We start from the raw sequence: 17189 nt of genomic DNA, 5'->3' as shown, positions 1-17189 counted from the left end.
CTGTCAGGCACATATTTGCAGCGCTGAATTCCTGCTTCCGCACCGCTTCCTTGTTTTTTTTTTTTTTTCGTCTCTCCGGGGGGAATAAACTACACTTTTAACGCTAATATAACTTTTTGAAGTTTATTGCTGGTGTTGGGTGAGTAAACTGTTGAAGTTGTTGATTGTTATGAATTTGGAATACAAAGTTGGAGTTTAGCTCACGCGCGTACCCGTCGCCTGTGTTAGCTTAAAGTAATAGTGCTCCGACCTGTCTGTACAGGCTGGAGACCCTGGACGGGTTCATGTCAGCATATACACATATATACGGATTCAGTCAACGTGGCTGGTTTGTCTTAATATCTGTGGCATGAAGTCACCTGTGCGTGCGTGTGTGCGTGATACCTACAGATCCCCACCTGCTGGAACGTGCGCAGACCGACACGTCCTCGACAGTTTCATCCGAAAAAAGGAAGCGTTTTGCGGTCACTTCTGAATGGCCACAGCCGCAGAGGAGCCTCCAGGACTGCAGGGAAACACCAGCAGTAAGTGCTTTATTTTCTCATTTTTCATAATATTTAAATTTAAATTGGTGATATTTATCACAGGTTATTACAATAATCTGAGAAGATGCATAATTATTATTATTTTGTGTTGTATTGCTTTTTTATTGAATGTAATGCACAGTACATGCATGCTTCTCAGTAACTGTAAAAAATAAAATAAAATAAAAACAAGTAAATAAACAATGTAGAAAGAAAAAAAATAAAGATGCAATGTATAAAGGAAAAAAATAAGGTCGATCAGTCTAGATTAAATGGGTTACAAAGCAGTCCGAATTTTTATATTTTAATAAATCGTTTATCAAATTGAATGTATGGATAGATTTCTTATTATTAATGCTGAATGCTGTAAAGTGTGGGTTTGTTTTCTGGAATTTAGACTTATGGATGTGGAATTTACCGAGTAAAAATCATCAGATTAATTGTTTGTTGTGGTGTTTTTATCTTTGTATTACACAATTATATCTTTTGCTGTCAGATTTTCGGCAACTTTCAAATTGTGAATTAGAAAATGTTCCATATCGTTACATTTGTAAAATAAGTTTAGTATATTGTTGTATTCAGTTGTTTTGCAAAAATCAAGAAGCTACCGAATTGTTAAGAAGTAAGTAAACACAATTACAGATTATTTATCACATTGTTATTGTGTTGTTTTGAAAGTAAAAGTCAGCAGTTGCTAAAAAACAGTTTGTAAAGTTTTATGACTCATTCAAAACAAAAAAAATGAATTTCACAAGTGTGTTTTTTTTTGGGGGGGTATCATTAATGTTGAATTATTAATAATATAGCTGCTTGGGACAATATATATATATATATATATATATATATATATATATAAATCAGTTAAAGACATTGTGTAGGACTCGTGGATCTATAAATCAAACACCATTTGCTGGAGAAAAAAAAGTAAATTTAAAGATTGAAATTGTGACTTTAAAGTTTGTTTTGATCTCCACTGCTAACACTGTCATTGAAATTGTAGGAACAATTTCACGCATTGCATTGTGGGATAGGGAGTGTTTTTCCTTCATTCTTACAGTGATTCACTTGAAAAAAAAAAGTGTTCTAATTTGTTCCCGGCATTCCCCGTGATATCACGAGGAATAGCTCGAGACATTAAATTTTGCCAGGATTGGGATCTTTCCGTGTAAGCCCCAAAATAAACATCCACCATTGTTTTGCCGCAACTTTCATCTTGTGAAAAAACACAATAAATAATTGTGTTGGGAACTCACTTTGGCAGAGTTTGGGGGCAAAAAAAAACTATAAATTATGCTAAGAATTAAGTAAAAACACTTCCTGCATTCTTTGACGGGACTCCATATCCCACAATCCAATGTGTGAAACTTTTTTTGACAATGTCAATAAACTGAGTGTTTACAGTGAAGATCACAACAAACGTTTAAGCTGCAATTTCAACCTTTTTACATATTTTTTTCAAGCAAATGATCTTCAATTTATTGATCTAAGACAGTGGTTCTCAACTGGTCTCACCCTGCGACCCAATTTTGCCACCGTCATTAAATCACGACCCACTTTTTTTTTTTTTTTGTTAACAATTCAACCAACCAAATTTAATCTTATTAATCCATAGAATCTTTTTTTTTTTTAAAACATATATCTATATATTAGCCTGTGCAACGAGCATCCCACAACAGGCCTGTCAAAAGAAAAGTTTATTTCAAAATAAATGACAAGTCCAACCCAACCTGAGAGACTTTAAGTATTTATTTATTTTTTGAACAGCTGTCCGTGACCCACCCAGTACAGGTCCGCGACCCACTTTTGGGTCCCGACCCAACAGTTGAGAATTACTGATCTAAGAGGCCTACACTGTCTTTATCTGATGATAAATTATTATTTCTAGCAGCTTTATTATTCATACATGTTAATTCATTCAGTTCTTTTTGAACAATCTTCTATAAATACAGTAAACGGCGTTGCTGCAAAAACATTTTTGAAGCAGTATCTTTTAATTCAACCATAATACTGTCATTGACGTCATTATCATGAAACCTAGGCTAAAAACCTTTAAAAGAACTACTTTGTTGGATCATTTAGTGCTACACGAGCAACACATTCATCTATTAGGGTTTCAGTTATGTGGTCATGAAGGAAGATTGAAATTCAAGTAGTAAAGTTTTGACAATATGAGGAATAAATAAGATTAAAATGAAATGTGAAAATACATTTATTTGTATGTCAAAGTTGTCACAATCGTAAAATCACCTCAAGGGTTGCATTTTAACCTCTCGCTTCAATTCAAGATGGCGTCATATTTTTGATATATCATAAAAATGACTAGTATTATTTTTTTCAAAGCATCCCTTTCAGTATATTAACTACATTATTATGATCAGTACAGGGTAGGTGTATCTCAGGCTTTAGTTTGTGTCCCTTCAAAATAAGACATTTTCATCTGCACCATGTGCCCATGAGAAGGGGATGTTTCGGACACAGCCGGTTACAGCCGACCTTTTTCACGGGTGTCTCCGGGTGTTCGTCTTTAGGTAGAACTTTCAAAGAAATTCTGACTCAACGTCATTTCGTAAGCCTTTGCGATTGCTTTGTGGTCGTTGGTGAAATGTTTTATTTCAAAGGCTTGAGTAATGTTCACACTGTCCTACATGCAACAACATACTTTTGAGTGTTTTTCCTTTTTCAATCCCGTGCTTGAATCACTCCTAATAACAGTTCAGTTAGAAATGTTGAATCAGGATTATAAATGATCCCATTATTTTTATTTACCAATTGCCCTCTGTTGCCACGGTAACATCAAAAGAAGACTACAGTTCCCATTGCAGTTTGAAGAATAAGTCAGTGTTGGGAAAGTGTAGGATGTGACTAACACTGAATCTGGTGTAATTGGGCCTTAAAAAAAAAAAGTACAAAGAGTTCCCAATAATAATAATGTGATATTTTCTAAACTTAATTCAATAGACAAAATCCCTCTTTGTTATGTTCATGGAACATTTACCCGTTTGTTTGTTTGTGTGAAGATTTTTGATTTAATCTTTTTCTCTAGTTTTTACTTCGCACTGTTTGTTTGTGACATATCTTTGCTCGACTGTTTTCTTCGGTTAGTATCACATTGGAATGAAGGTTGTCTTTTTGCTAAAGTCAACTTTGGAGATTACTCTTGAGCATGTTGTTGTAGGAAGTTGTAAAAAACTGAAGAAGGTCTTAATTAAGGCCCTCTGGTTCAACATTTCCCATGTGTAAAAAAAAAAAAACAGACATGAAAATCTCAAAAAACGCTATAATGGAAGAAATGGATTAGATTAAAAAAAAAAATAGCATTTCAAGGATAATGTCAACTTTTTTCTCCCTTTTCTTGTATATGAAGAAAACTAGAAAATATAATACAAATTTAAAGTAGGGAAAAAAGACCCTATAGGCCTGTCTTGGTTTTGATCCCTGGAATGTTTTAGTTCAGCAGATTTCACATTGAAAACAGACTATGTAGCAGATTTGTGTGTTAGATTACCACCTGCAATCATTTCCTCAGCCCTTTGTGAACTCACTTTAATAGCAAACTTATCTTAATTCCCCCTGCTTCATGCAAAGCCCTGCAGAGCCACTTCTGGAGGTGTCTTATCTTCTCTCTGAGGTAAACAGTAAAGGTTTGTCTGCATCGTTGTGCTCCACCTTCGGCTGCATGTTGTGTTTGCAGTGCGAGGGAAACATGATCTGTTCAATGTTGTGTGTGTGTGTGTGTGTAATGCATTGATGTAAGCAACCCATTCGTTTCGTGTGCACGTTTCTCACGTCTCTTTGTTTTTTTTCCCCCCATATTTCTCTTCAGCTTCGACGGGAGCTCGAAAAAATGCTTCTTCAGAGGTGAGGACTCTTGCCTCGTCCTACTCCTTTAAAAGTCCTGATTGTGATTTAATGCTGACTCATCGACTTTTCCTTCCTGTCTAAAGGGAGTTGCTGCAAGCTATCGCAGTGAGTTTCCTTCTGTTTCTCTGAATCCTTCTCTCTAACTTGTTTGCACTGACAGGGTCCGAGCCCGACCATGTCTCAGGCCATGAAGAAAACCATCGGCCATCGAGGAATCAATCCCACGGGGGAGACGACGTACAAAAAGGTAGGAGATATATCATCACAGGGATAACATGGAGACAAATATCTACTGAAACACAGAGCTTAGAGACTTTTAATCAAGAGGCTGCCTCAGATTTCTCTCAAAATATGTCAAAATATTTTTATTTTTTTTAAATAATTTTTTGTATTTTTGTTTGAACAATCACACAAAGTTTACAAAGGGTGGCATACAACACAATTTGACAGATAAAATAATAATGTAAATACCGGTAGATGCCTGGGGTCTTTTCGAGTCCTCTTTCTTAAAAAAAAATCTGAGAGAATAAAAAAATTAAATCAAATAAACTGATAAACCTGGAAAAATATTTTAAAAATATATTTCTTCCTTTGTGGTTCAAATCACCCTCTTTCCCATGTGGGTTTCAAAAATAAGATGATTAAATAAAAGAAAAGAAAAGTGTACATAGTTTTATATATCAACATACATACAGCACATTTACAGTAGTTATACTCAACGCATTTACAAGTGAAACTTAGATGCACTTACAGAAATTTCTTAGACAACCTGAGCATCTTCTTTCTGCTTATTTGCCACTAAAACCTTTTGTCTTCATAAATTTTCCTTTATCACTATAACAGTAACTACGGTATATACAAAAGGTCAAAATATTTTTAATAATCTAATCAGATTTAAAATGACTAAAGTCTGTTTACCTGTACTTTTCAGTGATTTAACTTTCACTTGAACTTCATATATTTGGAGGTTTCTGATATTTAAAACTGTAATTCTCTTCCATTCGTTTTTAATCCTTTTCTGCAGACGACCTCGTCTGCCCTAAAAGGTGCCATCCAGCTGGGCATCACACACACAGTGGGCAGCTTAACTCAGAAACCAGAAAGAGATGTGCTGCTCCAGGACTTTGAGGTGGTGGATAGCATCTTCTTTCCAAAGTGAGTTTATGGAAAAAGGAAAATGAGTAATTTATTGTACATTAAATGAGATTCTGGTGTCATAGTGTGTTGTTTGTTCCACCACGACTGATTGTGTCTGTTTTTTTTTTTTTTTGTTTTTTTTTTTTGGCAGCGAGGGCAGTAACTTGACACCTGCTCACCACTATGGAGACTTCAAGTTCAAAACATACGCTCCCATCGCTTTTCGCTACTTCAGAGAGATGTTTGGCATCCGGCCAGATGATTACATGGTACAGTCATCTTTTTCAGCTCCAGGGGGAAAAAACCCACTGCTCTGCATTTCTAGATAGACAAATACAACGTGTATAAATACTAAGAAGAAAAAATTGATTTGGCGATATATTGCGGTATTTCACCGTTTCGTATCAATCCCAAAACAAAGTCCAAATAGATTTTTTTAAATCATGTTTTTTAACCAAAAAAACATTTATTTGCACTAACATGTATGGCACGTAAACTCCCTATCATGTGTCAGTGAACCACATCAGACCTTGTTTAACTACCTCAGCTTTAGAAGTTAATTGCAATTTATTTTTATAAAACATACTGGGAACTTTTATAGATGTATGTGGTTACTTTAAAAAAAAAAAAAAAAATTTTAGAATTTAAGAACTTAGAATCTGAATCTGTTGTAGAAGCAAAAGTTAAAGTTTTTTGAAAAATGTAATTTAAACATACCACTTGTTTTTATTAATGATACTTGAATTACAGTTAGTTACCATTTACTTGTTCTTGCAAGTTTAAAAAAATTAAATAATTGTATTTCATACCATTTTGTACTTTTCACAGTGTTCATGGCAATGCACACCTCTAATAAACATGTACCGCCACAAAATATGAGGTATGATAGATTTTTTATAAACTAGCTCTAAAGCTGCATGTGCTGTACAACAAATTGATTTAAGATACAGTGGAATAACTCCTGTAATAACAGTTTACCATAAATGATTTTGTTTATTTTTCATTTTATCTATTTAATTATATCAAACAAGCACAAGTACAAAAACCGGCAATAAATACAAAAAAAAAGGAAGTTTGAGACGGGGCTGAAGGTAGCAAAGCTTATCATGTTCTTAATAAAGGTTGCTAGATCCATGAGCATAATATAATCCATAAATGTTTAAACATAAAAATAAATAGAATTAAAAAAAAAATAAACCTGAAACTATAATATATGACAGAGCACTGCTTTTAAAACATACAAACTCAACAAATCCCTCTTGAGAATGTAACAGATTTTGAATTGCTGACCAGGAGTGATTGTTTGTACCAACCTTTAAATTGAAATTTATTCTGTATAAATATCTTCACGTAGATTATTAAAGAAAATTGTCGAGGGGAAAAAATGAAGTCACAAAAACTAAGGGAAAGTTGGTGTCGGCGTCATAAAAACAAATCTCTCTTTTACTGCCCAGTATATATCCTGACCTCTGCTCTGTTTACAGTATTCTCTGTGTAACGAGCGGCTGATAGAGCTCTCCAACTCTGGAGCGTCTGGATCTATCTTCTACCTTTCCAGCGATGATGAATACATTATAAAGACAGTGCAGTATAAAGAGGCAGAGTTTCTCCAGAAACTACTGCCCGGATACTTTATGGTAGGATTGAATTACTGTCATACACAATCCAATGGAGAGTTTGACATTTTTTAGCGTACGTTTATAAACATCTCCTTGCTCTGTGTCATATTCCCTTTCTTGTTTTCCCACAGAACCTGAACCAGAACAAGCGGACCTTACTACCAAAGTTTTACGGGCTTTACTGCGTGCAGGCAGGCGGTAAAAACATCCGCATCGTAGTCATGAACAATCTACTGCCGAGCGCCGTTCGAATGCACGTCAAGTTTGACCTTAAGGGCTCCACATACAAGCGACGGGCGTCGGCCAAAGAGAGAGAAAAGGCCGTACCCACGTTCAAGGACCTGGACTTCATGCAGGACATGGCTGATGGGCTGATGCTGGATAATGACATGTACACTGCTGTCTGCAAGACCATTCAGAGAGACTGTTTGGTGAGCCCTGCACAAAAATGCACTTGAAAGCACTATTCAGTTAATGATCCTGCAATGTTTTTTTTAAAAAAAAAATGTTGATTTGTGTTCAGCTCTTGCAGAGTTTCAAGATTATGGACTACAGCATTCTGTTGGGGATTCATAATTTAGATCAGGCCTGTAGAGAGCGGGACAGTGAGGCAGCTGCTGACCCAAGGAAGCCTCAGGGTCAGAAGTCACTCTACAGCACGGCTATCGAGGCCATCCAGGCAGAGACTGCCAGCATGGGCTCACTGGATACAGAAGACAAGTAAGAGAGACAGTTTAAAGGCAGTGACACCTGTTCCTCTGTAGTCTGTGCAGTAAGGGACTGAGTGTGCTATGTGTTGCAGAACGGGAGGAATTCCTGCACGTAATTCAAAAGGCGAGAGGCTGCTGGTTTATATCGGCATCATTGACATTCTGCAGTCCTACAGGTGACACTGCTTTTACTTCTTGTTTAATGAATGACTCATAACAATAGTTCAGATTTTTTTTATGGCAGGCAATATTTTCATGAGGACATTCCCACACCATGGGCATGAATGTGTGTGTGTGTGTCTGTGTGAACTACCACTCACACCTGCCAAAGTAGAACTGATGTTTTCCGTGCTGTGGAGGGTGGGGTAGTTCTGCAAGGACATTGGTGGTTCATGCATACTAAAGGAGGAGCAAACATATGAAAGCTTGCATGGCAGCCTTTTATCCAAATCATTCCCTTATTGTGCTCTGTGTGTATTGCAATTTTCTCTCTCTCTCGATCTCGATCTCGATCTGGAAAATGTCCTTTAGAAAAAGGGATACTGTCAATAAGGTTTTCAGCTCTTTCACAGTGAAAGTGGCGTAGTGGAGAATGTGTCTGAGTCAGAGGATTTTATAGTGAATAACCCCAAATATGTTACAAAAAAGGAGATAGAAAATTATGTTTTTTGTGAGAGTCATGAATGTGCAACCCAAATTGGAAAAGATTTGGATGAAAGGTCATATCGTCACCACAACCAATAGGGTTCATAGTCTTATGGTCATTAATGTTGTCAGTGAATTTGAGAAGATTTGGATGAAAACTATTCAAGATAAATTAGTTCTAGAATCTAACTTAAAAGTTTTTCCTGATGGTGGTGCTAGAGAACAGGTCAAGGTTTCATTATTTGGATTTATTTATTTCAAACAATATAAAGCTCATTGCTCACTTAAATCATCAATGGGTTATTTATATAGTCAACAAATAAGCAAAGGGCCTGACACAAAAACTTGCTCAACAATTTTCTGAAAATCATTTTCTGGAGGCAAATATCCCTGGGGTCAGATTAACGTAATATTTGAAGATATTAGGAGGGTTAATCTTTTGACAGTCGCTTATGGTTTTTTTGAGTCCACATGATATTGATTGTGCCACAATAATGTGTAACTGTTATGTTTTGTCGTGTTTTCAGATTAGCGAAGAAGCTCGAACACTCGTGGAAAGCTCTGGTTCATGACGGGGTGAGGGACGTCCACCTGCTTGGTTGGGTTTTTGTTTGAAGTACGTATGTTGACGTTTTTTCTCGTCCTCCGTCAGGACACGGTCTCTGTTCACAGGCCAGGGTTCTACGCTGATCGTTTCCAGAGGTTCATGTGCAACTTTGTCTTCAGGAGGGTGTTACGTAAGCATGAATCTTGTCTAACAGAACATTGTGCCAGACTTTAAAGCATGGGTGTGAAACTTGTTTTAGTTCCGGAGCCAAATACAGAGCAGTTGGGCTTAAGTAGGCCACAGATTTTTTTTGTGGGAAAAAGAGCAAATTCAACATGAATGAGCCCTGGTTTGCACTTTGACGTATAAATGATATGTAGATGATAAAGTATCATGTAGTGAAAACACACACATCGAAGACTTTACTAACTACATGTACACAAATGGACTAAAACCTCTTATAACGAAACCAACTACGATCAATAAACACAGACATCTCCGACCATTTACCAATATTTACAATATTTAACACTAACGACAACATCCACCCTGAAACACACAAACCAATAACATACATAAGACTGGAAAGAGAAAAACAGCTAGAAAACTTTAAACAACAGATAAGAACAGAAACGTGAAAGGAGGTTAGATGAGCAACTGACTTGGAAAAAGCACATACAAATAGTTAAAAACAAAGTTGCTAAAAGCAGCTACATCCTATGGAAATTAAAACAAATACCACATACCAAATCACTAAAGACAATCTATTCTTCCCTTATTGGGTGACATTTAAATTACTGCTCTGAAATCTGGGGAAACACCTACAAAACGTATCTTGAACCTTTATTTAAACTTAAAAAAAAAAAGCAATTAGAATTCTATATAAAGCACCACACAACGCACACACAAACGAACTATTTGAAAAGGCCAAATACCTAAAACTGCAAGAAATAATTCACTACAACACACGAATTCTCGCATTTAGGGCCTCGCTTAAAACACTCCCATATCAAATACAAAAACGTTTCACATACAAACAAACGGCTTTTGAACTAAGACATAGTAATGTGTTTATACAAGAAAGGGTTAAATCTAACATTGGAAAATACAGCACTGTCAATAAAGCTATCACCAGCTGGAATAGCCTTGATGCAAAGTCAAAACAAGCTGCAAACTTGACTAGATATAAAGAAAAAAACTCGGAACACATTCTCACACGAATACGAGATCAACACAGCAACGAGATGGAACTCATCAACTGGTCATTGAACGCAATCGACTCAATCTTCACGAACAGAAGATCACTACAACACGAACCAGCGTGTCCAAAAGAGACATTCCCGAGTGGTTACGTCATGGATGGAAAGGGAAAAACCCAAATGCTGTGCCTCTCAGTCCTCTCAGTGGAAGATGTGGAGGACCTCTACCTGTTAGGGGTCATGATCATTGGCCTGCTAATGATGGGGGCATGTGCCTTTCTAATCCTTCGTATGCTAAGAAAACTTTTTGAAGATATCAAGGTACTTCGAAAGAAGATGAACTTTTCTTTTGAATTGGAGGAACGCAAACACCGTCTGGGAATGAAATCTGCAGGGAACAAGGCTGACACGAACAACGATAGAGAGGAGGAGGACAATGCAATCGAGGCCATTGATGAGTTTGCATTTCTTGAAGGTACTCTGGATTAATGAATCCCTGCTTGAGGAGAATAAAAAAAGATAACACTGACTACAGATGAGAATACATCCTTCACAAAATAGGCAAAAAAAAAAAAAAATGAAATTGTGTTCAGAACAACGTAAGAATGTTTGACCAGAGAGACAAGCTTTGATGTTTTTCGGCATGTACAAAAAAAAAAAAGAATAACAAAACTTCTGTGAATGCAACCATGTCGGAAATAAACTGAATAAATAAATATATCAATCCCCGCAGGAACTTGCTAAACTGGCCAGATTTTGGAAAAATTTTGAGTTTTTTCGACAATTTCAGATTAAAAATGACTGCTGTCATGTGATATAAGAACTGCAAATATTGTGGATTTTAAATGCATTTTGTTATCTGGAGGGACTGAGATAGCAGCAAATGAATTAATTGGTAATTTACTAAATGTTTCATGTTTTTCCTTCTGTTTTTACTTTCTGAAGCAGGCTGAATTTGATGCTCTAAAGACACGTGCTTTACATCATGGATTTTTTTTTTCTGAAAACTCTCTTTTCTCAATGTAGTGAAGACTTCCCCGTCCAAGAGGCGTCGTGCAGTCACACAACCTGGGAGAAGAGGTGGGCCTGGACCTTCTTACTCAACCCAAACCAGCACCACCAGCCAGCCGTATTCACTCCAGCCCCAAATGAGCTCTGAAACCAAAGATGACACTGATGTAGACAACGGTAAAAACAAAAACATAAGCCTCCGCTGTCAAGTGGGAGGAAACTCGTGTTTTCTCTGCATGTCGGGGCTTGTGAACGTCCTCTTTTGCAACACAATTACAAGGTTTTTTTTTTGTTTTTTCTCTTCCCCTCAGCCATGCATTCAGGTCGTCCTGACCTTCTCCCTAAGTCCTTACCACCCGGCAGCGCTGCAGCTGCAGCAGCTGTTGCTCCTGAAGCCGAAAATCAGGGATCTCCTCCCCAAAGTCAACCTGTGCCTCAATTGAAAACCAGTAATTTGGTTGAAGCAGCTTTGAACAAATTAACAAGCCGAGAGCTCGAGAATGGCGCCTCCAAGAGGTAAAAGAGGAGTGGAGCATTCAATTGATTCAATAATTCAAAACAAAGAAAAACATTCTGGAAAAGAAACAAGATCATCAGGCAGACACGTCCACACCATTTGACTTTAAATGTCTTTTATTTGTTTGAATTCAAATGGTAGACCTGAAAGAACTCAACCACTGATAAATGAGGGAAAGTTTGATATGATAGAGTTTTCTGATATTGGCAACAATGTTTCCAATGGTTTATTAATGAAAAAAAAAATACTCCTTTTCTAGTAGGAAGTCAGAAATAAAGAATATGTTTTATTATTTAAATTGAGAAAACCAATTTTCAGCCGTTTTTACTCCAAATTTAAAAAAAAAAAAAAAAAGAAAGCAGATAACTTAATTTTTATTTGTTTTCAGAAAAATTTTTTTTTTTTTTTTTTTTTTTCCACAATTTAGTTCAGGTGATATGAGTGAAATCAAAGTGGACTGGCTCTGACCAATAAAGGATATCACATCTCAAAACAAAAGCCAGTCCACTTTGATTTGACTAAATTGCAAAAAATTACATTTTCTGAAAATAAATAGAAACAATTAACTGCTTTTTGCAAAAGAACACTTCATATTGCAACTTAAACTTTCAGTAAAAAAGGTAAACTGCTGAAAATGGGTTTGTGTTCCACACAATTTGAAATGTTTGCTCATTTAAAAAAAAAAACAATTACTAGACATTTTTATTTTATTTTTTAAATAAACCGTAAGAAACGTTAAAGCGTATTCCAACTGGTTGTCATGCGTAAGCACCTGGAGAGTCACAATTCTCAAACTGAACATGTGGAACTAGGCCACATAGTCTCAGATATAATAGTAGTAATGATAAGAAAAAAAAACACAGAATTGTGACCAGTTTGTTATAGTCTACAAATTGACATTTTTGGACATTTTTTTGTGATTTTAAAAACAAACCAAAAAAACGATCTACTATCAGGTAATGCTCACAGGTTACACTGAATATTGTTTAAAAGGGATGCGTTACAGCAGATATGGTTTTATTTGGTTCCCAGTGCTGAAATGGCCAGTTACAAATTGATAGAACTTAAGCCAATATCATCGATTTGTTAATATTAGTCAGAAAACTGTATCATATCAAACTTTCCCTCCTTTATCAACGGTTGAGTTCTTTCAGGCCATCCATTCAGATTCAGTTTATTTGCCATTTGCAGTACAAAACCATGTTGGAAAAGAAGGTGCAAGTATCTCAAAGTGCACTGTCAAACATTCATTCAAAAAACATAGAAGACTGTCTTAAAAACAAACAAGACACAAAGTTAAATAAATAAGTTAAAAAGGTTCCAATAGAGTTTAAAAATTACTTTTGATAAAATGCGATTAAAAGGTAAAAAATAATGAAGCCTGATCAGAGTGCACAGTTCAAAGACATCGCAGCATGTGGAAGAAAGCTTTTGCTGTGGCGACATTTATCACATTTTTATTCAAATTCAAGCTAATGAATGACATTTAAAGTCAAATCATTTGGGTGTTTCTGCTGACTACATGTCTCCTGATATGCAAAACCTTCCTTCCACCTTGTGCAGCATGAGTCAGTTGAGATGAAAGGAACACAAAAATGTCCCTAACCCGGAACCTCCAGTAAGTCTGCATGTCTTAGTGCAGCGCTGACTCGCTTTCAGCTGGACGCAAACACCTGAAGAAAACAACTTGTTTTTTTTTTGTTTTTTGTTTTTTTAAAACCTTGTAAAGTTCTTTGAGTTGCATTTTATGTATGTATTGATGAACTGATTGAAAAGGTGATAATGTTTTTAATGTGCGTGTAAGTTGAGTGTATTCTCTGCTTGTGTTTCAGAGCTCAACAAGGGGCGCCTGAAGAAAAGATCAGTGACGAAGACGCGCTCTCACTCCATGATATTGTATAAGCAAATATTTTGTAAGTTAATTTGTCGTATTCTGCCATTTTTTTTTTTTTTCAATCCTAACCTTTTTTGTGGTAATATGTGGTATTTAATTAATTAATTTATTTAATTTGGGGGTTTTTTTGTTCACAGGTGTAAAATAGTGAAGAGAACTAGACTTTGAGGATGTTCGGAGGATTCCTGAATGAAAAAAGTTTCTTATTGCATGAGCAAGACTCGGCGGGATCATCGCTATCGGTTGTTTTTGTTGGTGTGCACACTTTAAAAGCCACGTTTTTAAATGTTTCAAGCTGTTCAGATCCTTTTTATTGCAGGTACTTTGACGCTCAGGCCATTAACACTAGTCTTTCTCTTAAAGGAACAGAAACTTTTTTTCAGATTGTTCTTGGAAATATTATAAATATCAGTAAGTTCATGTTAAGTTGTGTCATATAAGGACTCTGATTTCTTTCTTTTGTGTTTTGCTGTTGCACATAAGGTTTTTTTTTTTTTTCCAACATTTTTGTCTCAAACACTGTCTGATGTTCATATCAGGGTTTCTGTTTTGGTATTCGGACCAAAAATGCTGTTTTAAATAAAATAATTTCTTTTTTAAGAAATGATGAAATTGCACTTGTTTAACTGTGTGCTGTTTTTTCCTCAGCTTTCACGTATCACCATAAAAGAACACATTTCTAGATGTCGTTTGGTAAATTTCATATATATATATATGAAGAAAAAAAATATTTAAATACAAAGTAATATTTGAATTTTTGATAAAGAAAATAACATGCATGGGATTGAAAATCATGATTTCACTGGCTTCCTTCTTAACTATTTTAATGTATGAGTGAAAAATGAAACAAACAGATAAGTCATAGGTCTTCATCTCACAATAACTGTTAGTTTACTATGTTAAATAGAATGTAATGGGTACAGCATCCTTGTTTCTTTTTTTTTTTACATTTATGAAGTTCATTTCATTTCCATTCACTGTCTCCAGCGTTCAACAGTTCCATGTATTTATTTATTTTTTGCTCTCCTTTTTTTGGTTTTACTTAATGATGAATTTTAGAAAATGTCAGACAGGAAATACTTAAACTTCCTACAATTAATGTTTAAAGTATAAACAAAACTTGAAAAACGATCCAGTTACTAATATACTATTATGTTTTGGCTTCTGTGGCATGCAATGACATACTAAACAAAAGTGTAAAATAAAGTTAAAAAAATAAGTCCTTATTGTGAAAAATACAACTTTATAAAACTTGGGATTGATTCCAGTGAAGAATATATAACAGCAACTGATCAAATCCTCATTTCATGTTCTACTGTACATCTACAATAATACATTTTATTTAAAGGTGCTTTTCAAGGTACCCGAAGTGACGGTCACCGTTCAGAAAAACAGAAGAGAACAACAAAAATGCAAAGTAAAATAAGGTGGATAATAACAGAAGTTCAGTGGAATAATGTTGATCAGGGGCAGAAGGCAAGTTTAAACAAATGGGTTTTGAGTTGGGATTGCGGTTGGAGAGGTATGGGGAGCCCGATTGTAGATGGCCTTAAAAGTGAATATAAGTATTTTGTAATGTATGCAATTTGATATGGTGAGTAACGGAGGTCCTGGTGATGATCCTGCAGTATGAGGTGTGTGAGATGAGCAGAGGCGGTTTATATTGCAGAGGTGAACGTATGCAGACTGTGTGATGTTATTGATATGAGAAGTGAATCATAGTCCTGTCGAGGATGATACTACTCTATAACCTGTTGAGAGGGAGAGTTGTCAGCTTTGGTTAAAGTTTTTTTTTTGTTGTTGTTGCACCGTATAATAAAACTTCTGTTTTATCACTGTTTAATTTCAGAAAGTTGGATGTGAACCTTGATTTTATTTCAGTGACTAAGGGAGGAAGGAGAAAGTGAGACATTAGGCATGGTGGAGATGTAGAGCTGGGTGTCATCCGCAAAGCAACGGTATTTGATGTGGTAATGATGAGCAATATGGCCGAGGGAGTAAGTAGATGATAAAAAGCAGGGGACAGATCCCTGGGGAACACTTGTAGTGACTGGGAGTTGGTGGGATGTAAATTATTTTAGTTGAATGTACTGAGTGCGGCCTGAGAGGTAAGATTTAAACCAGTTAAGGGTGAGGTGTGTGATGCCTATAGAGAGAAGTCTGTCGAGGAGGATGATGTGTAAAATGGTACCAATGGCCACACTCAGATCAAGCAGCCAGGAGAAGATCATTGGTCGTTTGGAGTAGGGCTGTTTCAGTGCTATGGAGTGGGTGGAAACCGGACTGGAACTGTTCATACTGGAACATTCCAATCCAACGCTGTAAACCCGTTTAGTTATGTCCACTTGCTACCTCTCTTTAACACAGAGTTCTGACAAGTCTTGGATTTTGAACGTAACTTTACAAGTTTTAGAAAGTAAAACCTATAGTTATTCATTGTGTTGAACTTTGTCAGATGTCTATGTGTTGATTGAACTTGGGTTTGTAAGTCATCAGTTGAAAAAAAAAAAAAAAGGTGAGGAAAACAACAGGAAAGTAAAACTCACAGAATCTCATTATGTTGACTTATATATGATCTTAAAATTTTGACTGATTTGTATGTGTTGATTGAACTTGGGTTTTGTAAGTCATCGGTAGTGATGTGTCTCGGTAACTCTCGGCGTGCTTGACATCACTTCCTGCTTGCTCGAATGTGAATTCAGTGGCTCTCACACGCAATCCATAAAGTTAAATGGGCACAAAACAAACCAAAGGAATATAATTTTGAAAGTGAAATGTATTTGTAGTTCAATACCAGAAAACATGTAACAAACAAAAAAGCTGTGAAACTGAGTAATGTTATATATACAGTACATATATGTCTGAACATTGTTAATGTGTTTCCCTGTCACCCCGTTATCGTTATTTATTTCTCTCTATTTTTTTATTTATGTTTCCTCTCCTTTCTCTCTTTTTTCTATCTTTTTATTTTTTCCTAATTATATATATGTCATTAAATCTATTTCCCTGGCTCTGTTAGCCACATAAATGCCCGTCTGTATCTGTACGTGTTTGTGAATATTGCTGCACTTTATTATTGTAGATTTTTTGTTCAATTAAAAAAGATTTTGCGTGCAGAAAAATCAGTTTACCCCCCAGGATCAACCCCCCCCAAAGCTGAGGCACATCAAATTTGTTTAGTAGTAAGCAAGTTAGTCAAGGTCATTTGTAAATAGTTAAACCTTTGTTTTTGCACTTTATAATTATTTTTTTTGAGCACTCTGTAGAGTAAATAAATAAAGATGTATTTATATAATAAACATTTGATATAGTGCAGGTTTCTTTCATATTAGTAATTCATATTGTGCATATTTTTACATTATTGTTGTTAATAAATTAATTTAAGCACCAAAAAATATGAAGAGCCACTTGGGAGCCTAAAGAGCCGGCTCTTTTTAGTGAGCCAGTTCTCTAAAACTGAACCTACTCACCATAGATTGTAGAGCCCACAGGTGCTAGTTTTTATAAAAGGGGTGGGGCTAACAG

General features: G+C 35.8%; 1 protein-coding gene across 2 annotated transcripts; it reads left to right on the top strand.

Moving 5' to 3' along the window:
- Positions 1 to 2: 2 nt before the first annotated feature.
- Positions 3 to 14281, top strand: LOC114472175 (phosphatidylinositol 4-phosphate 5-kinase type-1 alpha-like). 2 transcript variants are annotated; one of them, XM_028461324.1, is made up of 16 exons: positions 3 to 139; positions 391 to 524; positions 4348 to 4382; positions 4546 to 4632; positions 5410 to 5540; positions 5674 to 5791; positions 7007 to 7159; positions 7273 to 7572; positions 7665 to 7861; positions 7944 to 8027; positions 9024 to 9072; positions 9149 to 9233; positions 11269 to 11430; positions 11565 to 11769; positions 13603 to 13683; positions 13802 to 14281. In XM_028461324.1, exons 2-15 carry the CDS (start codon positions 476 to 478, stop codon positions 13670 to 13672), a joined length of 1725 nt encoding a protein of 574 aa, XP_028317125.1. In that variant the 5' UTR covers positions 3 to 139; positions 391 to 475; the 3' UTR covers positions 13673 to 13683; positions 13802 to 14281. The 2 variants fall into 2 exon arrangements, with proteins under 2 accessions (XP_028317125.1, XP_028317126.1); XM_028461325.1 differs by lacking the exon at positions 11565 to 11769.
- Positions 14282 to 17189: the final 2908 nt, after the last annotated feature.

The sequence above is a fragment of the Gouania willdenowi genome, chromosome 11 (genome assembly GCF_900634775.1).
Source record: "Gouania willdenowi chromosome 11, fGouWil2.1, whole genome shotgun sequence".
NCBI lineage: Eukaryota > Metazoa > Chordata > Actinopteri > Blenniiformes > Gobiesocidae > Gouania > Gouania willdenowi.
The sequence above is the reverse complement of the archived record's forward strand: the minus strand, read 5'-3'. Positions and strand labels throughout refer to the sequence as shown.